The 25,708-nt window shown below is 42.1% G+C and overlaps 1 protein-coding gene across 21 annotated transcripts in view; it reads right to left on the reverse strand.

The window, feature by feature from the left end:
* Positions 1-25,708, reverse strand: part of Pard3 (par-3 family cell polarity regulator) — a 559,894-nt gene that overhangs the window by 185,021 nt on the left and 349,165 nt on the right. For 11 of the 21 annotated variants that reach the window (XM_052726921.1, XM_052726920.1, XM_052726916.1 and 8 more), the window contains 3 exons: positions 20,420-20,571; positions 19,355-19,399; positions 14,133-14,360 (listed from right to left, as the gene is read on the reverse strand). In XM_052726921.1, the coding sequence (XP_052582881.1) occupies positions 14,133-14,360; positions 19,355-19,399; positions 20,420-20,571 (425 nt within the window). The remainder of the gene's footprint in view (positions 1-14,132; positions 14,361-19,354; positions 19,400-20,419; positions 20,572-25,708) is intronic. The other 10 variants (XM_052726930.1, XM_052726919.1, XM_052726917.1 and 7 more) reach the window with 4 other exon arrangements.

A 25,708-nucleotide genomic window follows, 5' to 3' on the forward strand; every position in this document is an offset into this window, starting at 1 on the left:
GATCCTGCAGACACCCCTGTACCCATCTTTAATCTGCTGAAAAACCCCACCGACTAGCAACAACCATGTCAGCATAAACTTCCAGCACCAAGCTTCCTGATACACTCATGTGGTTTCTGAGTACAGAAGAAGAGACTTTTTGGTTTCTGGAGACAGCGGGTCGTCATTCAGGCTCTCCTTATGTGGTTACGGTGGAAGTCTAGCACCACATGTAAATGCTACAAAGAATGGTGTATTACATAGTGGATGCAATAATCACCCACATTCTGTGTGTGTGCGCGTGCGTGTGTGTGTATGTGTGTATCTGTGTTCACATGAGTGTACATGGGCGTATGGGTGTGGATACATGTATATATGTTGAGGAGGTCAAAGGTCAACCTCAGATGTTGTTCCTCAGGCACTGGTCATCTTGTATTTTGAGACAAAATCTGTCACTAGCCGGGAGTTTGCTAAGCAGGCTAGATGGACATCCAGCAAGTCCTAGGGAATCCTCCTGCCTGTTCCTCAGGGCTAAGGTCACACAGGCACACCACTGTGCACATCTTTTTATGTTGGTGCCTGGGACAGAACTGAGAACCCTGCTTCTATGGCCAACACTTCAGCAGTGAGGCCATCTGCTCAGTGTTGCTCCACAGCTGCAGAGGCAGATGATCCCTGAGAACCAGTGAGTCAGTAACTCACTCCTTCTGGCTTTAGAGATGACCTCAGTGATAACAACGTGCCCTTCCTTGAGCCAACCTGCTCATGGTCCAGTGTACTCCAATCTCCCCAGTGTTTTGTATTTTAAAGAATGACAAGAAACTAACATAGGTTTCTCCTACTGAAAGAGCTTAACCATTAGGAGAAACACAGAGGCCTGCAAACAGTAACTATTAGAAATCAGTTCTGAGATCCAGTCTTAAATCTACCTCCAAATACACACAGTAAAGATTACGCAGGCTTCAAGTCACTCTTGAAATCTAAGGCAATTTCTTTCCAGCTTTCAACAAAGATACATCCATGTTCTTGGACTTATAGCAATATGGAGCAGAATATGACAACTAAGCTTTCTCTAAATGCTTTGGCCTGCAAATCAGATTGATAACCTTACTTCTCCACCAGACACAGGACACCAGAGTAGTGATATAAGCACCAAGAGTCTGAGACCACAGAGGACATCCTAGATTTCATCCATGCATCTCAGATTTCTGCTATTAATTAAATCCTCAAAAATCTGAACCTAGTCTATGAAATGATAGCATGGCCATGCCCAAGCTCTAATATTCTTTTCAAGATACAGTAGTTGAGTAAAAGGACAAAAAGCAGGGTGAAGAATTCTTTGCATGGGTCATACACCTTAAAAGAGGAGCCAATGTATTTCTTCTCTCAGGAAGTCACTCCCGAGACACAATGAAAGTTTCAACACAGGAGCTGAGAGATGGCGGAGTGGTTAAGCACTGGTCCTGCTCTTTCAGAGGACCTGGGTTTGGTTCCCAGCACCACACTGGCTGGCTCACAACCACCTGTAACTCAAGCTCCAGAGGAATCCAATGCTTCTGTTCTACAAGGGCACCCCCACACATCATATGCATAATTTAAAAGTAATAGACTTATTCACAACCACTTGACCTAACTCTAGCTCCAGGGGATCCGATGCCCCTTTCTGGACTTTGTGGACACCTTCACCTACATGTGCACAAACCTACTTTCTGACACACACATACTCACATAGTTCTTTTTAAAAGCTATGCTAGCTATAAAGTAACTGAGGCTAGCCTTAGCTACATTAAACCCTGTCTCAAAATAAAACAATAAGAACAAAACAAACAAACAAAAACAAAAAGAAACCTTAGAAAATTTGCTTCTTTCCCTCTCTGAATATTCACAGAGAGAGTTTGTTAGAAGAATCCAGTTAACATTTTCAGTCAGACACAGAATCTGTAGCCTTTACACATAATGATGAACTAAGGCTGCGATTTTTGTGATATGCACATAACTAGGAAAAATGATCCTGGCCAGTTGATGCTGTGGAATAAACTTTGTACCCTGTAAATATTTATTACTTTCATTGGTTAATGAAAAAGCTGATGGGCCAAAAGCTGAACAGGTAGAGGTTAGGTGGGAAAGCTAAACTGAGAGGATGCTAGGAAAAAGACAGGCAGAGTCTCAGGAGTCTCAGGCAGACACAGAGAGAAGTAAGAGGAACCTGCTGTGTTGAAAGAAGGTACTGCCACATGGCAGAGAGTAGATAAGAAATATGGGTTAGCCGGGCCTTTAATTCCAGCACTCGGGAGGCAGAGCCAGGCCGATCTCTGTGAGTTCGAGGCCAGCCTGGGCTACCAAGTGAGTTCCAGGAAAGGTGCAAAGCTACACAGAAAAACCCTATCTCAACCCCCCCCAAAAAAAAAGAAAAAAAAAGAAATATGGGTTAATTTAAAATATAAGCGTTGGCTAATAACAAGCCTGAGCTACCAGCCGAGCATTTATAATTAATAAGTCTCTAAGTGGTTATTTGGGAGTGGCTGCTGGGACACAGAAAAGTCCACCTACAAGTTGCCCTTGAGCTTACTACACACGTCATTTCAGGTAAGAGCAATCGAAGAGAATGTAACTACAGCTTTTAGCAGAGTTCAAGATCCTACCTCAAACCTCTGAATATGGCTATGTTCTACCCATATAGACCATTTCTTCAGCCCTCTGGGAAATGGGTATGGTCACAAATTTGTGATAATTGACCAAATTACCAGGAAACAATTCTCAGGAATTTCAAATCCTAAAGTACACTGGAATACTGTAATGAGCTGAATGGAAGCTGATGGATATTCTATGAGTCCTGCTTGGGAATGAATTGTTACTAAAATCTCCATCCAACACACAATCTTTTATCATCACACTTCTCAAATAATATCCATATATGTCTATCTCCATCCTCTTCACTCCTGAAATGAAGATGGCAGGCAGACAGCAGCTACATTGCTCTGCCTTCAGAAAAAAATGCCTGCTCCCCTCCAACAAAGCCTCATAAAAACAGCCATAATCAAGCTATGGCATACATACCCACTGTACTTGAATTACCTCTATCAGGTTCCAGGTATATTCTTGTGCTATCACCATTTGAACTATGTATATCATCTAATAGATTTTACGACCCTCTATAATGTCTGAAACAAAAAAAAGAACTCAATAAATGTAAATGATTTAGTCTTCCACAGCAACCATTATCATAAATCATGAATGGAGTATAAGTAGCAATACGGTCGGTTTTCTGCCTAATAGTTTTGGCAGGACTTCAGGGGGCATATGTCTTCTCTTGGCTCCATCACAGAATAAACATGGTGCCTTCACAACTCACTATATGCTGAAGTAATGTTTGTGCCAATTCTTTCCATATTCAGAATGATTTTCTCATGTATGTAATACAACTTATTTCCTAAATTGGATGAAACAGAGAAAGTATTAAATGATTTATTAACTTCACTTTTGTAATCTCATTTTATAAAATGAAAACTCCTACCTCACTTTGCTGCCCCAAGCAAATGCACTGTTTAAATGATCCTTGCACATCTGAGGACTTTTTATCTTGTTCTAAACACTCAGATTTAGGTAATACCTCATCACAGAAAAGCTGCTGGGGGCATGATGATCTACCCAATGTCTTTGAATGCCAACTAATTAAAAATATTTAGCAATATGGAATTTCATATGTACAAACATAAGATGTTCTTTTATGGAGTCACATTATATACACTTAAACTCAGAACAAAAAGAATTTCCCACTATACCCTGCTCCTATGTGGAAACACTACAAAAAAAGAAAAGCTCAAATAAATTGGTTACATGTAACTTGTGAAAAACATATATGTGATTTTAGGACAAAGATATGTTAGAAGGTATGATTAAAACCTATGTCTGTATGTTTAGGACTAGCTTTATATAAAATAAGGAGTATGAAATATTTTATTCCCTTAAGTTAAGAAAATGCAAAATACTCATGTGAACAATAATTCTACTAAGAAAATACCAGCAATGCATCATCAGCAAATGACTCACTCCGTTCTGCTCCTATAATAATCTCCAGTACAGAACTAATCATGAATTTATATTTAATGATGGACTGTTTTAAATGCACCATAAATGTTCTCATTTTATACTTCGATCCTGCTCATCTTTACAGACCTTTACAGACAGCCTGTACAAAAGAAGATGCTAGCTCCTTCTGAACCAACAGAAACCCCTGCTGTTTTCCCCATAGCTGTGCGTCTGAACGTGCCCCTGGCACCGAACTCTCAGCCCCTTCCTGAGTGATGACTCTAAAGACGACACTTGCTCATTCCTTTTTTAAAAAGGTAAATTGTGAAGCTGCTTATTCCCTTTGATGTGCCAGTCATTCTGCAATTAAGACAGACCTAATCACTCTGTTTTCAGCAGATGCAAATGTGGCTCAATTAGAATTCTAGACCACGTGACAAACTGAGCTCCTCGACTCGGAAAGCTATCATGTTAGCACTGGGTCACTGAAGAGTCTAGAAAAGTGTGAGCACTTGTGCATTCATGGGTATGGAAAAAAGAGCCTCGAGCTGTTGAGGAAGCTCAAAGTTCCACAGCTTCTGCAGTGAATGAACTAGATCTCTTTGGTTACCACAAATACTGGACTCTCACAGGCAGACTCCCAGCACATGGTTATCAGCCATTGTTTCCTCTCACTGAGGACCAATGTTGCTGCTGCTGCTACTGCTGCTGCTGTAACAAGATCTTGCTGGTTGCTTACTCAAAATTCATTTCTCCCTTTCTGCTTCCATGAACTCAGATTGGGCCCAGAATGTGACCAGGCTCCAAGGGGTGGATTGGATTCATTAAGTTTAAAGCAACCTATAGAAGCTATGCTCCTGCAGACACGGGAGTCCAAGGTCACTGCACCAGGCATGGCCCTGTCACACTGAATTCTTCACTTCTGCTGTGGAAACTGTGAAACTACCCTGTGGAAAAAGGAACAGACAGGGAGGGAAGACACTAGATCTCGTGATACTGATGGGTTGTGGGGCTAACAAACCCACAGCTGCCTGGCTGTATAAAACACTGCATCTCCTAATCACTTACATTGTAGAGTCAAAGTTGCTATTAACCTGGGGCTAAAGGTATCACCCATCGGACACATTCTAAGTCAGACACTAAAATAACTGCAAAATATCTATTGCTACGTATCAACAATGTAAGGCCCAGTTGTTTATGTTCTTTAAGGCCATTCTGAAAATGTTTCTAGATTTAAATAAATTGTTGAAGATACATAAACAGAGAAATAAAAAACTAAAAGTAGAACCTCTTTTGCTGCTGTTTTTCAAGACAGGGTTTCTCTGTGTAGTCCTGGCTGCTCTGGAACTCATTTTGTAGACCAGGCTGGCCTTGAATTCAGAGATCCACCTGCCTCTGGTTCCCAAGTACTGGGATTAAAGATATACACCAGCACACCTGTCCTATAACGTAATTTTACATTCATTCCACAGACACACTCCTCTGAGGGCAAGGCCTAAAGAGCACTGGCAAGTATTTAGTGAGTTAGGGAGCTGTTTCCTATTCTCATGTATGAAGATCTCTGCAGGGATTAAAAAAATTCACGACGGGTGGGGGTGGCGCATGCCTTTAATCCCAGCACTCGGAAGGCAGAGGCCAGCCTGGGCTACCAAGTGAGTTCCTGTCTCAAAAAAACCAAACCCCCCCCCCAAAAAAAAACAAAACTTCACAATAAAGACATGGGTTCCTAAGCAACTTACAAGTCCCATGGGGAAACAGAGGATCAAATATAAAGCTCCTCATGGACAACTCACCAACTTCACAAGCTTGACTTAACCTTAAATAAGTTAAAAATCAGGTAGCAAGACTGCGGAGTTGGGACTACAGGAAAGGCTCCGTGGTGAAGTGGTGGCGGTGTAAGCATGAAGACCTGAGGTCAACCCGCAGGACAGCCCGTTCTTAAAAAAGCTGTGTGCAGTGACGCACACCTGCAACCTCAGCTCTGAGGACAGGGAGACAGACGGCCTTAGGACTCACTGACAGGGAACTTCGGTGAGCTGTAGGTTATGTGAGAGATCCTGCCTCAGTGGAAAGGGACTGAAGAAGACATTTGAGGCTACCGTCCATCCCAGATGCCGCATGTGCATGCATTCACACACACACACACACACACACACACACACACACACACACACACACACACACACACGGAATGGAGAATTCTACTCAACTTGGCAAATCAACTGTCCACCCACTTTCTATGGATGAGTGGGAGATAAATAATGCTGCAACAGAAATCATCAAGGACTGGACTCCAAGGCCCAGCAAAGCCTTTGCAGGAACTGAACACTTTGAGAACATAAATATTATCATTGGTTCTTATTTTAGCTAACTATTTTGACTCCAAGAAAGGAAGAAAAGATGTAGGAAATGAACAGCTAGTGATGCAGATGGTATCGAGTAACAGAATCTGCTGTTCTGGACTCTTGACTTTTAACATTAGAATGATGAGCTCTTGGCAAGAAAAATAGCCGGCTTTTTCTGAACATGGTGGGGGGTGGGGTGGAGCACACATGTTCAAGGCAGGAAGGAAATGTGAAGCCTTCAGAAGCAGTTCTTCTGAGGTGTGTAATGGGAAAAATAACTGATGGAGGCTGAGTGTGGTGAAGTCACTGAGTCTATGATCCCAGTGCTTGAGGTCATCCTGGGCTATATGCACTCCTTTCTCAAACAAGCAAACAATACCTGACAAAATAAAGAGCCAATATAATGGCTGAGAAGGGGCAGGACATAAAGGAAACAGGTAACAATACACAGTGCTACCCAAGGAGAAGAGTTCAAATGAATGACCACAAGACACTCTATAGTAAAAATAGCTTATTTCATTAAAATAAAAAAGCATAAGTATATATGGGTAGAGGGACATAGACAATAGGGTTGTCTTTCCAAACAGCTCAAGACTTATCCCCAAAGATCAGGGTTCATGTGTTCTGTAGTTTCTAGACTTCTTTCATCCATCTTCTAGATATAGTAGGCATGATGTTCCCAAAGACAATGGGAGACCGTTAACTACACAACTGGTCATTCTCCCTCCAAGGTGCCTGCTGAGAGGCACCATGAGGCCCACACACTCAACATGCTCAACCCTTGCAGATTCATTCTTGGTGATCAGTTGATTTTCACACTAAAGTGATGTTAGTCATGCATCCTCTCTGCCCATAGGAATGACCATGAAGGTTTTCCCCTCAGCAATGCTTACCAAATAGAATATTTATAAACTTAGAGTGTTAGCAGTAGCACTGAGGACTCCACTCTGGAAGTTGTCATTTAAAATCTCATTTGAAGACGGTGGACACAGATCTGGAAGTGGATTGGTACAATGTTTGCCTTGGTGCCACATAAACTGGACACGGTAGCATACAACCATAATTTCACCATCTGGGAGGCAGAGGATCAGAAATTTAAGGTCATCCTTGGCTATAATGCAAGTTCAAGGTCAGCTTTGGATATATGAGATTCTGTCTCAAATTTTTTCTTTTGAATTTAAGCAATGAGTGGGCATAATATCAACATATGTTTTTAATAACCACAAAAAATTACTATTATTGTGTCAAAGAGAAGATTTCAGTCACTGTACAGACTATAAATGAAAACCAAACAATATGAAAGTGTGCAGATGGGTTCAATAGTGAAGGCTGAAGATGATCTGTAAAGGCTATTGTGTTCATTTCTCCCTTTCTGGGAAATCAGAATGCTTATCTCCCAGAAGCTGGTGTTTTGAACATCTAGGAAATATAACACATTTCAGGGAACGCACAGAAATCCTTAATGTTAAACAAAACTTCAGTGTGGGGGTCAGCTCTGTGGTAGAGCATTTAGCTCTAGGTCCTATATCAGCACTGCAAAGCAGAAACAATAACAACAACAACAAAACTATACTAACAATGGCACATTCTACCTGATGGTCAGAGCTTCAGACACACAAGTAGAAAGTGAATTGTTCACGAAAAAGGCTGTTGAAGAAGGAAGGGACAGCAGTGTTCACAAGGAAGGCTGGAAGGAAACACACACCACAGAAGGAGACACTTGGTACACAACACAGATCGTGTGGGCAGTCCAAGCTGCTTAGTGCTATGGATAGACGGGTATGGCGATGCATTGCCTTGATCCCGGGAAAAAAACTGCATGCTGCTGGCGTTTCCTAGGTCAACCCACACCAGACAGTGAGATCCCAACAACCATTTCTAGAGTCAAATAAAAAGGGCTCAGGACTGAGTGGAAAGGAATGACACCAGATTCCATGAGGGGAAATTAAAACAGCACTAAAGTAGCTATGCTGAGAGATGATGACTAAGATCCGAGATTCAGAATGCTAACCAGAGAAATCCATCGTCACAATGTGTGCGGTGCTGAGCACGTGAGCAGAGCTTCTTCCTTCACTGGTACTATCAGGAGCTGACACTCACCTGAGTTAGTGTACTGTTTGTATATAAGCACTCTGCCGGTGATCTTATCTGTTCCTGCATCCAAGCACGTCTCTGTGTATGGAAGCCAGAAGCCCTCAATTGCTTTCCACCTTATTTTTGAGAGGGTCTCTCACTGGACCTCATGAACTGGCTGCCTGGGACCCACAGAGACTCTCCTCCTCTTCCTTCCCAGCACTGTACAGAAGTCTGCTACTGCACTCAGTCTTCACATGGAGGCCATTTACCCACTAGCCATCTCTCTACCCCAGTTTCTACTTCTTCAAACTCTTCCTGGTGCTCTCACAAGGACTATGCACACTAACCTAATGCATGGCTTCCCAGGAATGGTTCCCAAGTTCTTTCTGCACTTGGTCAAAGATCTTGGAGCAAAAGGGCTGCACCCAGGCAGTACCCACTGGTACCCTCTACTCTACCCTCACTCCAGGGCCTGGTCTCACTGACAACCTGTGGCCTTCGAAAGCATGGAACCATGAAGTTCTCTGGGGCTGGCTTCCTTATGAGCCAAGTCAGCCCTGGCCAATTAGGAACTTTTAGCCTCTGAATCAGCTCTAGACACCACTGCTTACAATCCATTCTCACACACTTTATGATGACTTTGGAGTAATTAGCTCACCCCTTTGGGATTTAACTCACATTGGGAAAAAAAATCATATGACCAAGATACAGAAGAGAGGCATTCTGACATTTATTCCCTAAATGTGATCTGGGACAAATATAGTTAATTTTTATCTCTAAGAATAGTTGTAAATGAAGATTCCATAATATACTTTAGGTATTATTTTTCACTGAACTTTTCGCTTTAGTCTCTTTGCTGTTGTTGTTGTTGTTATGTCTTCTATAGCCCACTGGTGTGGCACTCCCTGGACAGTCAAAGACGAACCTCAACTTTTCATCTTCCTGCCTCTCATCTCTGAGCGCTGGGATTGCAGATAGGTGCCACCGCACCGGGTTTTATGTGGCACTGGGATGGAGTCCAGAGCTTCATGTGCTCTACACCAGCACTCTACTAACTGAGCAATGCCGCTCTCCTTTTTCCTTTTCAAGATATATAGCCCAGGCTAGCCTGGACACCGAGACCCTCCTGTCTCAACCCAGTGAGTCTCGGGGTTACTGATAAGCACCATCACTTCAGTACAATAGCGGAAAGGCAAGTGGAGAGCTTCCAATACTAGGAACCACAGAATATAGTTCTTGGGAGGGTTGACCAAGCAGACAAGAGCAGTCACGGTGTCTCCTGAGGGCATGCAATGCTGCTAGCAGGGAAAAGAGCCACATTATTCCTGGCGACACTTCCTCACCCACCATCTGCTCTACCCCACCCACAGCCTGAGCCTTTTCCACTCCTGACACCATGGTTCACACAGGCTTTTACAAGGGCCTCACATCCTCATGGGATGACTGCCTGCCTAACCAGAGACCCTTTGCTCAAACAATGGTCCTCTGTCAAAGCAATAGTCAGTGGGGATATGGCATTTTCATTTCAACAAGTGGTTGGACCAGAGTCACACAAAGGGGTGCCTTCTTCCCCATCCTTTACAGGACATGGATGCATAGACAGAGTCACTGAGGTACAGGCCCACGTAGGATGCAGGAATAGTGCTGCGGTAACAGAAAGACCACCAGCCAGACTCTGGAAAAGACGGGGCTTAGAAAGCAGAGGAGGAGATGAGAGCGCCGACCTAGCTTGCACCAGAAGGCAGAGAAACCCTTTCTATCCCCAGTCTATTTGAAAATTATTTATTTATTTTCATTTCATGTGCATTGGTGTTTTGCCTGCATGTATGTCTGTATAAGTGTGTCAAAGCTCTTGGAGCTGAATTACAGACAGTTGTGAGCTGCCATGAGGGTGCTGGGAATTGAACCCGGGTCTTCTGGAGGAGTACCCAGTGCTCTTAACTGCTGAGCCTCCAGCCCTATTCTTATGTAAAGGTGACAATCTCCTGACACCAGTAGTCATGCACTCCTTATTCTTTTGAAGGAAAGCAAGGGTTCTTATTAAGTACATACCAGAAAGACCTACATGGCCTTGCCATGCTGTGCATCACATTTCCCTCTCTGCCGACTCCTACACACCAGCAGTGGCTAGGCTTGCCCAACACCTACAATCTCACCAACATTCATGAAGCCCATGCCTTGCCAAGCCCGAGGCTGAGAATGAAGGATCGCAGAAGACACAGGTAGCCTTTGGGCACTCCACAGAGGTTGGTAGGCAAAGCAACTGCTGAGGCAGGAGAGTGAGATGGGAAGAGGATGAGAGGGCTGGGGAGGTCTACTGCTGCCCAGAGGCTCAGCACACACCTCCACACCTCAAGATCTGGATACCCAGATCCTTGAAGTCACAGGTGAAAAATTAAGGGCCTGGGGATTAAGGAGATTGATCCAAATCCCATCCTTGCTAGACACCCCCAAATCTCCATCAATGCCTGTCCTGTTCCTTCACACAATTGCTATATGAAATGTCCAAAGGCTGTTTTAACTCTCCATCTTTAATGCTCAGCATCGTGGTCTGACAGATATTAACAGTTGGACTTCTGAGGACTGTAGTGTTCTGTAGAGTAGCAAGGGCAGTGTGGTCAGGACACATACCCCAGCATCTCTCATGAGCTCATCCAGACCTAGCAACTAATTTGTTTTCTTTCTCTTAAAGATAGGTGAATGAAGACATGTTAATAGACCCTTTCTCCATTAACAATGCACTATTCCCCACCCCCTTTCCTTGGGAAAGGTCTCAAGTATAGCAGGCCAGCTTCAAGTCAAGCCTACTATATAGTTGAGATAGTACGCACTGTACTGCCATGCCCAGTTTATGCAGTGTTGGGGATGGAACCCTTGATTTCATTCATGATAGATCAACATTCTACAGATTAAGACGCATCCCCAGCCATTTACCATAGAATTGTTTAGTTACATTTAGTATGTGTGTGACTGTAGGTGTGTGTGTGGGGGGGGGGGCTACCATTCAGCATATGGAGGTCAGAGGGCAATTTGTGGCAGTTCTTTACTTCCACCCTAGGGGTCCCAAGGATGGATCTCAGGTTATCAGGTTTGGTAGCAAAGACCTTTACCCATGGAACGATCTCTCCAGGCTCCTGTGTATTATTTTAAAGGAGGAAGTTTGTATGAAGGAGTCCAAGCGGATGTCCACGTTGGTGAAGAACTCCAGAGGCTGAACTGGAATTCAGCATGGCTGGCTTCAGGTGGGAATTTGACAAGCACCCTTCATCAGAAACTTGGTTCTGTAGTGTCATTACTGGAAGGGAGATGGGGGAACCTTTGACCAGCTGGGTCTGTTGGGGGTCCTTTGCCCACTGGGAAGGCACCGTGATGGGGGACTCAGGAGCCCCATCTGTCGGGTTTAATGCTTCCTGGCTTGTAACGGAAGGAGTTTTGTTCCACCAATGCGTCCCTGTCATGGCCACCTGCTGGTCACTGCAGAGTGAAAAGCAATGGTGTTGCCCAGCTCTAGACAGCAACCTTCAGAACCATGACCTAGCAAACCTCTTTCCTTTAGAAAGTCAGTGGCTACATGTATTTATTAATTACGCGAACGGGCTAACGCAGAGGAGGTCTGTGTTCACACGCAGTCCGCCTCCTGTTATATTTAAATGAGGAACACATCATCATGTGAGAAAACTGAAGTTCAGGAAAGGATTCAAATAACACATTAACCAGAACAAGGAAACAGTTAAGAAACTTCATGATTGCATGTACACTGTGTGTTGATGCGCCCAAAGTGCTCTATCTTCTGTTGAACACACACCTATCATGATCAGACATAAAATCTCTAGGTAACAGTCAATGCTGCTTGGGAGGACAAAGCCCCCTCCTTACAATGGAGGACACTCCGCAGGAGTGACAACTCTGGGACTCAGGAACTTAGAGACCAGGTCTGGCAGCTGCATAGGAAACATGCTCTTCCTCTGCCAAGAGAGGTGGATCTGCTTGAAACCACAGGCTGGCTGCAGTGTAAAGTCGGTCGAGAGTTAGACAAAGGACAGGGAAGTGTGTAGCAATCTTCTCCCGAAGTGCTTTGCATATTAGTCAGAAATACTCACATTCCCAACATATTACACGTTACAGGCAAAAATTATGTAATTTTGCTTGAAATCTCAAGATGTATTATTAAAGCTCTTTCTCCACCGCTGTCTGCCTCAGGAATGTGTGCTGGGAGTAGTCTATCCAAATGTGGAAATCAAAGTAATTTACATTCCACAGAAATGTTCTCTGGTCTTGGATTTAACTTCAGGCTGTAGAGTCCACAGCTTTCCTTATAGATAAGTCACATGGGTAGTCACATTGGATGCTCAAATCTAAAATGTAATCTCATTCCCTTCTCTGGATTCCACACTACATGGCCAGGGTGTTCAAATGCTATCAACACAATGTAATTAACTGCACAAGCATGGTTATCGTGATTCTCCAGGAACCTGGAAATCAGAAATGCCAGGCACATAAAGCTACAAGAAAAGGTAGGCAATTAGAGCTGGGGCTGTAGCTCAGAGGTAGAGCACTTGCCTTGAATATGTGAGGTCCAGGTTCATCCCCAGGACCAGAAATAAACAAACAAACAAAACTAAAATGAAAAAGGTCAATGAGGGGATAGATATGACAAGGATGCTGTGTGTATGCATGAAAAATACCACAGGGAAATCTGTTACTTTGTACAACTGATACACTAATAAAATAAATATATTTTAAAAAGTAAACTGTAAAATAGTAATTATTGAATATACTAATCAATAACATTTACCTTTATAATTACTAAGTTCTTTTGTGATCTTCCAATTAGGTACTTTCCTTATTTTTCAAAAACAATTGAAATAAATGTTTCAATATATATCCCCAACCATATGCTTATAAAGATTAATTTTTCTTTAATGATCCATAGAAAAATCTAATCATACTAAACTATGACTCTCAGTCACTTTGGCTTAAAATATTTAGTAATTTGGGGAAAATAAAAAATTAGATACATCTATTTTAGTCCAAAGATAAGTTTTTAAAATAATAAGCTATTAAATGTATTTATTGGCTATATTACCTGACAGACAATACACAGAAATGGTTTTCAAAGATTTTGGTATAAAGATAACTCTACTTTATGAGTTACTGAGAAATCCAAATGATATTTTTAATGTGAATTGTATCTATCAATATATACCAATTTAAAACTCACTTTTTAAAAGAAATTACATTATAAAAAGAAATAAGCAAATTGTATAGTGAGAGAAATTATATTTTCAAAAACTCCTGTGTTTTCCAAAAGAAGTTTGTGAGAAAAATGGTTTTGTTTCAGGTTTTACCTAGCACTGTTACTTTAACGTTAGCTAAAAAGACAATTCCTTGCTGGGCATGGTGGCCCAGGCCTGCATTCTCTAGCACTGGAGGGGCTGAGAAAGGCTTTCAGTTCAAGGTCAACCTGAGTTATAACATAGCAGGACCCAGTCTAAGAAGACACTCTCTCTAACGGCTTCTGCATTGAGTCCAGACTATAAAGAGAAAAGGACCGCAAGGATAACTGTTATTCTGAAAACACTTTAGACCTCAGAGATACACCCAAAGAACCCGCGAACCCCACGGGGTCCCAGTAGCCCATTCTGAGAACCTCTGATCGGGCAAGCCATTTACAACTGCTGTTGGTGCAGCCGGGACACTCACAGGTCTCCATGCCTTCATCGTCGTCATCTACCATGGGCTTATCGTAAGACTTGTCAATGGCAGCCCGGAAGCTCTCATTACAGCCCCTTCCTCGAATGATTCGCGGCCGGGGACGGTGGAAAGGAATGTTCCCATTCAGTGTCACCTCGGCGACAGCGGTCTGCAGACTTTCCAAGGAGCTGGATTTCTTCAGACCCAAGGAAGGTCCCACATCTCTACTGGGGGAGCCTTGGAAGGTCAGAACAATACAAGGTTAATGGGAGTGACAATTTCAGATCCAAGATTCTATGCACTGTGGACACCTGCAGGGATAAAATTATTGGCTCAGTGATAGGTGCTAGAATGTAGATGGAAAATATATAAAATATAAACAATAATAATAGTTAATTTCAAAAATATATTAGGGTTTTCTATCTATTTCCAATTGGAAAAGTTCTAAATTATTAATGAAATCGCTATCAAACCATTGTCCAATGTAATCCATATATAAACTAACACAACCAGAATCATCAATGATTACATTTAAGATGCAGAGGCAGTGGGGAGGCCGCAGGAGAGTAATCTCTACAATCTAACTGCAGCATCTTTCTGTAGCGCAAAGTTATTAACAGCAGAAGGTGGCCATCACTGTCACAGGCTCCATCCACTCTTCGCCATGTGAACATAAACAAAAGTAGTCTCAGGGGCCATGAGCCACCAACACACTTAGCTGGCAGCATGTAGAAAGGTGATTCTGGGGAACAGAATGTTCTAAAGAAGGATAGTACAGATCTGAATAGACACATCCCATACGAGCTTCTCTCCCAGAGACACAGAAGTGTCAACACACCAGGGAGTTAAAATTTTTGCTTTTATTTCTTGAAGATCCAAGGCAAAAAGGCTTGAGATACCGACTGCACCAGAACTTAGCAGGCAATACAAACTATTTTCTTTAAGCAAGGGAGACAGCCCCATCCATCACTGTGTGACCCGGCACACTGGGGTGGATGTCAGCAGTCTCTAAGGGCTGACACCTCCACCTGGGTGGGCCAGGTGACAGGGCTGGCTCCTCACTTATCTTCCTAAAAAGACAGATGAAAAAAAAAAAAAAGGAGGGTGAAGAAACTAAACAGCTTATCGCCACATGGGGTCACCTGCCATATGTTGATCAATAATTAGGAAGTAGCTTCCGCATGTTCCTACCTGGAAGACAAATGGTTGAGAGGTGGGCTCACCACGGCTCAGAGTGGTAAGACCCAAGGAAAACTAACTGGAAGTGTCAAAATAAGAATTATCCTCTAATGCTTCATTTATATTGCATATTTTACCTAATTTTCACCATGGGGGAGCAGTGCTCAGAAGGGCAGGGGTGCTGAAAACACAGGCAGGTAGAGAAGCAGGCACAAATTTAACAGCAGAAAAAAATATTCTGCAAGTTATCGGTCTCAGGAGCAAATGAAGATAGATTTGCTTCCTCAGCGCAAGCTTGTGTGCATTCGATCACTTACTTTGTAAGCAAAGCACATACTGAATATTTCTTTCAAGGAGCACCACGTCACTCTAACTCCTCACAGCATGTGACTGACACTTCTTACGTTATTCATAAAGGCGATGTCACAGGAAGGAAAATGAACAGTGTTCCGAAACAAAAAGGGTGATACTAAGGAGTCAAATACAACGGGAGCCACGTATTCCTTGGCGGGATTAGCTACCTTCACATTCTCTAGAAACAACAACCAGCAAGAACTTCATTTCTGAATGAATTATGCCTGTGAGATTTCAAACTTCTCTATCTGTATTTGGGTCATGTGAAACATGTATTAGGCAAATGATCCCCAAGGATATGAGTATCTCTGAAGGTATGTCTATACACACACACACACACACACACACACACACACACACACACATATATATCTCCCCAGCTGTGATTTCACACTTCCTGCGGGGACTGTCATCAAAATGCCACATTCTACACATGCAACTGTACAATAACCTTTCCTTCAAGAGAAGGAAAGACTTTAATGTACTGCAAGTAACAAAAACTGACAGGGAATTTAAGAAATGGTCTGAGGGTCCTTCAGCATCAAGGAATTCTGCAAAAAAGACAAATAAAACATCAGCAAGAAAACTCTACAAGTGTACCAGGCCCTGTATCTCTCAACACACAAAATTAACAGCATAAAAAATTTAGAACCTTCCTTCTCTTAAATTATAACTCTGTGAGTAACACTTTATCATAATGCTGATAACTGGGAATAGTGTGTTCATGCATGGTTGAAGTTTGCACAATAAAAAGCTTTGCAAAAAAGTAGATCTATAGTGTGATCAGCAAAAGTACCTGGACCCTGTTGCTGTACACTGCCTCCCCCACTTATGTACATATGGTCCATGGCTACTTTCATTCCACCACTGTGAAATCAAACGGTTGCCAGAGACCCCATGGCCTCTTAGCCCAGATCGCTTATTATCTGGTTCTTAACCCAAAGAGCTCACTGCCCCTGTAACACAGATATCATACATCCTAGTAAGAAACTCTAACGAAGGCTCTAAGTGAGACACTGAGAATTCTGGGCTGGGGATGTAGCTCCAGATCAGAGTGCTTGCTAGGGAGCACAAGGCTTGGATCTCAAGTCCCACTAGAACAGCTCATAAGCTCAGCATTTCCGATGATGAAAACTGAGGCGAGGTCTTCGATATAAAACATGGGCAAAAGACTATTCACTACTATATGGAAAACAGCAGCATCTTCTCATTTTGAAACAATACTTTAAAGCTCTCACTTTTAAATCTTAAGATCCTTAGTATACATGCATTTTTTACATCTAAAAATCTTAAAGATGTCATACTCTCATTACTCTTTTTGAAGAAAGTATATTCACTGAAAAAAAAAAAAACAAGATCCCCAAATCCGTAAGTCAAGGGAACCATACATAGAATATCTTTCCTAGAGCAGTTTTGTTAGTTGGATGCTTTCCACATATGAGATGAGCACTCTGCCACTGTGCTACATCCTAGCCCTAGACCTGTTGTTTTGATCTATTATTATTATTATTATTATTATTATTATTATTATTATTATTATTTCTTCTTTGACAGAGTCTCATGTGCAGTCCTGGCTGGCCTAGAACTCAGAACTCAGTAGCTAGAACCAAGGAGATCCACCTGCCTCTGCCTCCTGAGTGCTGAGATTAAAGGTGTGCACCACCATCAGGCTTCTGATTCCTGCCTGCTAATAAATATCTCTCTTGGGGGCAAAAAAAATGACAATGAAGGCATCTTCTGCGAGGATCTAAAAGGGGGAAAGAATTCTGTGTTCATCACAAGTGGCTTACAACGAGACAGCTATCTATACCACAATGTCAGCATGCCTTGTCCAAAGCTCTCGGCGAACCTGGCAAAGAATCCAGGCAACTCTGAAATAAAAAGGAAGCAACTCAACTGAAAACTCTGTTCACTGGCTAACACCGGGCAAGGAGAACACAGTCTACAGAATTTATCAGTGGAGATTAAAACCCCCCAAACCAAAAAGCATCCTGGTGTCTATATAAAGATCATCTTAATTCCAATTTAATTGCGTGCATAGGACAGATGTGTACACTCAAAACCAGAAAGTGCCCTTCTCCTCTAAGACCTAACACGTGAACCACAGAAACACATGGATTGAATAGATGACGAATCTGAATCGTCATCGTGAAAGCTATGTAACGTTTTCAGTTAAAGTCTGTATATGTTATTTGTTGCTCACAGTAAATTTTGTTTTCCTCATAGTGGCTTTTGGTTGTTTCAAGGACTGGACAGCATTCAACATCACGTTGTGAAGGTGCGCATGTCCGCCTGGCATGGGGCCTACTTCTTTAAAGCCTGAAGACTACTAGGTCTAAACACTAACTGCTATTGTACACATGCAGACTACCAAGACTTGTTCTATAGTCCCGCTTCAGAATTTCAATGAATTTTATGTTTCACCAGAAAAATAGCTACTTAGTAAGATCCGAGGCTACAGTTAATTGCCCCAAACACAGCCAATCTTATAATTTATTGAATGCAATTTTATAATCTATCATTTACTTCATAGAATATGGGAACGCCAAGTACATCCACAATAATCTTTATGCATGTATGTAGAACACACAGGCTGAAACTAATTACTACAGCAGGTTAAAAAGGCAAATTAAAGCTAATACGTGCTAAGTGATATAATTACATTATCCTGGATCTAGAATAATTAAAACAAGATTCCAAAATACACTAATAAATCATGCATGCTCAACTGCACATAGCACCCTGCTTAATTACACTGACAGACTCTGCTGATTATTTTCATGTAGTAATATGAAAAGTAAGATAGACTATACTGCTAAACCTAGTCCATGTAGCCCATTATTTCTAGGAAATGATTAGGCAGTAAATTTAGAACAGATTCCAAAAGCTAATGAAGCCATATGCATCATATAGTTCAAACTAATGTCAGGGTTAACAATGAGCTAATTCCCACCTCTGAAAAAGATACAGGAGATAGCAGACGAAATACACAACCATCAGCAGCAAGGCCAAACGCTGTCATTTAGTGAAAAGTATAGGCCAGTGGTCCTCAACCTTCCTAATGCTGGGACATTTTAACACAGTCCCTCATGGTGCGGTGACCTCCAACCATAAAATTATTTCATGGCTACTTCATAACTGTAATTTTGCTACTGTTATGAATCTTAATGCAAATATCTGACATGCAGGATATCTGATATGCAAACCCTGTAAAAAGGTCATTAACCACTAAAGGGGTTGAGACCCACCGGTTGAGAGCTGCTGATATAGGTGATGTTATTTTTCAAATAAAAATCACTACTGGGAGCACTAACAATAACTAAGACATTACATAAGGACTAAAGAACTTAAGAGTCCAAATAAGAGATGTTTTCTTAGGATTTTGATTTACAAAGAAAAAAAAAATCACCACAAAAACACTCCTATGCAAGTAAGATTTAAAAAAAAAAAAATCTAAGGTTGTTTTTAACATGGTAAAGGCAGTCTACTCCAATCCATCTGTTGCAAATATTGCTGATGAATTTCTCATAACAGAAAAAAAAATGTATTTTCTCCTGCAATTCTATTTCCCACAACGAAAGCATCTGAGTGAGACCGGAACACCGGTGCTGACAGGCAACATGACTGGCAGCTCTATAATCACACTCAGCTCCTTGAACCACGGTTTCTATGGCAACAGTCTAACTGTCCGTTCTTACCTGCTCTCTGGTCATCCACTGTATTGAGTTTAGTCTCGTCAGCTACTGTTAAAAGGTAAATGTAGACTGGTTAGCCCAGTTAGTCCCCAAAGCCTGACATGCTTTACCCCTCCCCCAACCTCAACCGTTAGAGCACAATTCTTAGGCAACACTCCATGCAAAATAAAAAAGAAAGAAACAACAAGCAAACATTCATAATCAAAAACTAAAAGGAGAAAAAGAGCAGGATCTTCATGCAGTATGCCAGTCACTTCCTCTCACAATCATGTGTTATTTGTATGTTAGTGTATCATCATTAGCCAAGGCAGTGCACCGTCTAATTTTATATATATGGATATATCTGACGAATTAATGCTTTTAGTCTTGAAGTTCAAACAGCCACCAGAAAACAGCATACGTTATGGTTGATTAACAAAGGTTTTAAACATAATTTAGTTTACACCTGTATTAATTGAATTACTTCTAGGGGTAGTTTTTGATTTAAAGAGAGACACTACCTGATTGGTGTCTGGCTGAACAACTATGGCTAGTTTCCTCCTCTCATTTGCTCCCAAACTTGTTCCAGAATATATTCTCTCAAGTTATTAATTTGATTCAAGGCCATAATTGTTAAAACAGAAGACGTTCTATCAGTTAGCACTTCAAGAAGGGCAATCAAGGAGGGCATTGGCAACCAAGCCCCAGACATGGATTGAGATAATGGTTTCTCTCCAAAACGTTGTCTAGTTAAAAATCTCACCAAATGAACTCTCCAAGGAAACTGCTTCTCAAACGGACAAAGTATTAAAATACCTCAGTTTGAAATGAAGCAACAAGGACACAGCATGGGTTTGCTTCCTTTCTCATCTAGAAGCACATGTCAACATACTGCTTATCATGTCAACATGCTACTATGAATAGTATGGGTATCTCAAACACAAAGAAAACTAATTTTTGACAAATTGGCACATTTTAAATTTATTTTTTCTTTGCTAAAAATAAGTAGATATGTGTTTGGGACCTTCAGTTTCATGGGGCAGCATCCACGCCTTTATTTAGATAAAGATTCATGGAGATTGTACTCACTACCTAAATCCATGCTTTTTGATTTTCGTGTTTTAACGAAATCCAATTGACTGGCATCTGAAAATTGCTTTGTGCGTTTTTCTGACATACTCTGGCGTCCAAATCCTTCTCGTTGAAAAGCAAGAACCGGATCAACATCTGGACTCAAAGAGCTGGGGTAAAGAGAAAGAAAAACATGAAAATATTTACTAAAAAGTAGAGACATTCAATTTTAGGAAAGAACGTATATCTTTTAGTGCATGGATAGATGCATATGATTTAAAGACTTAAACTAAATAACACAATATACCTCACTTTAAAAAGGGGACTAACTGGAAAGTAAGAGAAAAAAAAAAGCTGATTTAATGTTAAAGTAACTCTGTGGGTGTAAATTTTCTTCTCTATTTCCTTCTGCCTGTTTCTTCATTGTTTGATAATACATCATTATTTCTGTTATTGTTTAAAATGAGTCTGCTATCTGTCAGACATTGGAAAGGCTGAATATTTGACAAGACTTGCCTTGTACTGTAACATGTAACCGTATAAATTGCAATTTAGCCATTTCAAAAAAGATGAGTTCTGATGGAAACTAACACAAAGACCCACAACTGGACAATGTGCAGACACCGAGAGATTCTGGAACACTCCATCTGAAATGAGATGTCTTCATCACACCTCTCCCCTCAAGGCTCAGGGAGGTATACAGAAGAGGAGGAAGAAAGATGGCAAGAACCAGAAGAGACGGAGGAGTCTAACTAAATAGCATCTTCCAGACACAACGGGGCTGATGCACATACGCACTCACAGAGACTGTGGCAGTGTGCACAGGGCCTGCACAGGTTCAAGCCGGAGGGGGTCCCAATCCTGGGAGGGGGACATGGACACAGACTCCCATGCCTATCTGTAATTGACACCCACTTGCAAAGGAAAATCTAGCTTTCTCCAATGGAATCTCATTGGGTAAATTAACCCAGGCCCAGCAGTAGATGGCCAACACAAAACAAACTCAATGGTATTTTTGTAGACTTTTTGTCTCACATTGCTTTGTTTGGGCATTGTCTGTCTTATCATGAGTCTTTTGCTCATATATTACTATCTCTGATTTTGTGTTTTTAATGGTGTGTCTGTGTGTTTCTTGTATTTTTCTTTTCTTTTTTTTGTCTGTTTTTTGTTTTGTTTGTTTGCCTATTTGTTTTTTAAAGAGAGGAAGAAAGAGCAGGGAGCTGGGTGCATAGAGAAATGGGAAGGAACTGGAAGAAGTTGTGGGAGAGGAAACTGGTCAGAAAATATTGGATGAAATTTTTTTTTTTTCAAAAAAAAAAAGGGATGTGTTCTGATCATGTGTGTGTGCGTGTGTGCTTTCTCTAGTATTTTAGAAAAAAGCAGAGTAATGAGTATGTAGTCCCTCTGAAATAGCCAATCACCTGGAAAGACCCCAGCTCAGTAAATTTCCAACAGAACATCTTCCAGTGCAGGTTCTGGGCCGGGCAGACCCAGCTCACAATAATACGGAAGGAGAGATCCCTGTTCTCTGCAAGTTCTTCAGAAACATCCCTCGAACGTACAGAACAGATGCTGGAGACACTCAGCTGAGCGAGGACTAAAGTCCTGAGGAAGGCAGGAGAAGCATGGCTACATTCAGATGACCTTTGATTTGGGTGGCACCCACAGGGGGGCTCAAGGGAAGAGAGGAGGCAGGAGACAACCAGCATGTGATGAGGTTTTCCACAGTGCTTTCCCAGGGGAAGCACGGGAAGGCCACATGGGACTGCTCTTCCTTATCAAATCTGGGTATGCTTTAAGAGGTACTACTACGTGCTCCTACACAGCTCCAACTTCTCTCCATAGGACACACTGAAGGGACAAACACAACAGTTCTTTGGAGGATACAGCCAACCTACCTCCCTAGCCAGGTAGAAGACCGCCTACAGTGGTTTGGATGTGAACTGTCCCCCCAGAGGCTCGGGTATTTGAAGGATGTGTCACCAGCTGGTGGCATATTTAAGGGATGTGGAGGTGGAGTCTTGCTGGAGAAAGTATGTCACAGGGGTGGGAGGGGTGGGGGGGAAGTTGGGATTAGGAGGTGGAGCCTTGCTAGAGGGGAGTGTGTCCTGGGGGGAGGGTGTTAGGAGGTGGAGCCTTTCTGGAGGGAGTGTGTCAGGTGGGAGTTAGGAGGTGGAGCCTTTCTGGGGGGAGTGTGTCATGTGGGGGTTAGGAAGTGAAACCTTGCTGGAGGGAGTGTGTCATGGGGTGTGGGTGGGGAAGGAAGAGTTTCTAATGTCTCACTTTCAACTCTCTCTCTCTCTCCTTTTGCATATGGTTGAAGATGTGATCTCTCAGCTTCCAGCTAAGGTGGCCTGCTGTCATGCCTCTTCTGCAATAATGGACTTGCCCTCTGGAACTGTCAGCCAAAATAAACATTTTCCCACAAGTCCCTTTTGGTCATGGTGTTTTTTTACAGCAAGTAAAACTAACTAACACACCCCTCCTCTCAGCTAACTAATGTGTCATGTTGGGGCTGTGAGGGGGCTGCTTCTACTTAGGCAGCTGAATTGACTATAGACTTGCACATGTTTCCCTGCCTGCGAGCCACAATAAGCCTGCACTGTATTGTGTGAAATAACACACAGGTAAAGGGATGTGATCTGGTCTGAGTACAGAGCAAAGTTTTAACTGCAGTTCAAACCAATGACATGACAGCAGGTTGCTCTTGAAGAAGTGCTGAGCCGAAGGTGAAGGAAGGTTTCCAGGAGAACCCTTCTGCTAGAAGGGTGGCATGGAGGGCTCTGAGCCCATTAGCCTTCATGTGCTCCCCAGAGTAGCTGGCTCACTCATCTCCTAAGTTAATGAGAGACCTCAGAAACATAAGGTAAAAGCCCTTTGCATCCTGCCATGCATAAGCTATGATCATTACCCAGTGAAGACAAGCTATCTCGGATTATGCTAGTAATGCCAATGCTGGTGTCTTTAGTAAACACGTACAGAAATGGACACCCTGCCTGATCGTGGCCACCAAATACAGAGCAGGGTGCACATATGACCCAAGGCAGTGGAGCAGGGGCAGGGAGGAAGAGACCTATAGCAGACAGTGAACTTGTCCTTAAGTTCTCCTCCCCCACATCTCAGCAGTAACCCCTGAGCCAAGGGCCAGGAAAACTAAATCCCAGAGACCAGCCAAGGGCAAGGCAAGAGTTTCTATTTTTATGTTACTATTATTTTAGATTTTTTACTTTTGAATTATGTGTACATGTTTGGAAGTAACATACCCATGCGTGAGTGGGGGTGCCCTCAGCCTCCAGAAGAAGATATTGGACTCCACTCCCGCAGAAGCTGGAGTCACAGGTGGCTGTAAGCAGTTGCTGTTTATCTGATGTGGGTGCTGGGAACTGAACTGAGGTCCTCGGGAAGAGCAGCAGATGTTCTTAACTGCTGAGCCATCTCTCCAGCCCCCAGTTCCTACTTTTATAATGCTAGCCCAAATCTCAGTGCATGGCATTCTGTTAGCCCTGTAATCTCTCTCAATCTTTTCATTGGAGACACAGGATCACGGCTCTCGAAAACTTTTGATAGTCTGAATTTCCAAGAAGTATTATCATACTTATCCAGGAATTCGATGTGTCAATTTAAATACTAGGATCAGCCTTTGACAAAGATATCCAATAATATCCAGAGCAAAACATCCCCCAGAATTAGCCAGATATAGTGTTGATTCTTTTAATACCAGCACTCCAGAGGGAAAGGCAGCTGGACCTCTGTGAGTTTAAGGTCAGCCTGGTCTACACAACAATTTCTAGGCCAACCAGGCCTACAGTAAGATCCTGTCACAAAAACAAACCAAACCACAAACATCCATAAGATAACCCTGACTCAATTCTGTAGCGACAAACACTGAATAATATATTTCTAGTAACAGTCATTCTCTCTCTAGGCAAAGTGGACTTCTGAGTTGCTTAGCAGAAAAAAAATAATTTATGGAGTAACATGTGGAACACTTTAAAAACTGCAATAAGGCATTACATTTGTAGACACAATGATTTGAAATATAGTTATTTACTTACTTCCACATGTATTTGTGTGTGAGGGGCTTGCATCTGGTCACCTGTGTGAGGGTGCCTATGTACATGTGTGCAGGCCAGAGTCAGCATGTGGGTATCCTCCTCAGTGTTCTCTATTTACTCTGAACCCAGAGTTCAAAGTATTGCTGGTCGAAGCTAGCTAACTTGTCCCTAAGAGCCCCCGTTTCCATCTCCAGGGTGCTAGGTCTGCTAGGTGTGCCCAGAAATTATGTGGGTGCTGGCGATCCAAACTCAGGCTGTCCTGTTATGGGGCAAGCACCTCCTCCACCAAGCCATCTCATCAGCCCCATTAGTTGGTTTATTTTGGGGAGCCCTGCTTTTACCCATGTTGGCTTTAAACTTTTAATCTTTCTTCCTCAGTCTCCTGGGTATGGGGCTTACAGATGTTCACCACCACACCCTGCTGAAATACAGTTTTAACAGAAAATTCTAGGAAAGAATTTTTAAAGCAATCTAAATTCTTCCTGTCAACATCTCTATTAAGCATACTTTCAAACTCACTTCATATCCTCCCAAATATTGCTATTATCAAAATTAGAATTTGCTGTTATATTTTCTCCTCTCTTAAAAAAAAATGGTTAATGGCCGCTACATCAATTACTAGATTGAGAAAAGTACATTCTATTAGTTAACAAATTAGAAGTATAGCCATTTGACACATTTAGCCTTCCGTAACTATGCAGTCAACTATAAATGCACACATTTTAAAATGTCAAATGAGCTTGCAAATTAATAAGACTTAAAATAACTAAATATTCTTAAAATGTGACATAATTAATTTTTCCTGATTAATCTACTCATTAAACTTATTTCAGACACAATAAACAGTACACTAAAATATTATCAAGACAGAGTGCAAGGCTGGCAGATGACACCCTGAAGAAGCCATATCGACCCTTCCCCCCATTACTGAAATTCCAGTTATTAATCTTGCCTCGCTGACCTTCTGTTTTTCTAACACTATCATCTGAGTTGAGGGAGAGATTGTCAGAACGGCAAAGCTAACATTCTCAGCTCTGCGGCTGACCAGCAGGCATGCATGCTTAGATAATCCTACCTTCGTCTTTCCTTTGCCCTATGTTTCCCAAGGAAAAATCCTAGACATTCTCACCACCATTGTTTGTTTTTTCAAATCCACCTCAGGGAAATTAATGCCCCAAGCTCTCCCTGCAAGCCAACTAACTATGTCTTGGTACCAATGCAGATCTGTCTGTTCCTGCTGCGACCCCCTTCA

Source organism: Peromyscus californicus, unplaced genomic scaffold (assembly GCF_007827085.1).
Source record: "Peromyscus californicus insignis strain IS unplaced genomic scaffold, ASM782708v3 Scaffold_8__1_contigs__length_139910024, whole genome shotgun sequence".
Taxonomy (NCBI): Eukaryota; Metazoa; Chordata; class Mammalia; order Rodentia; family Cricetidae; genus Peromyscus; species Peromyscus californicus.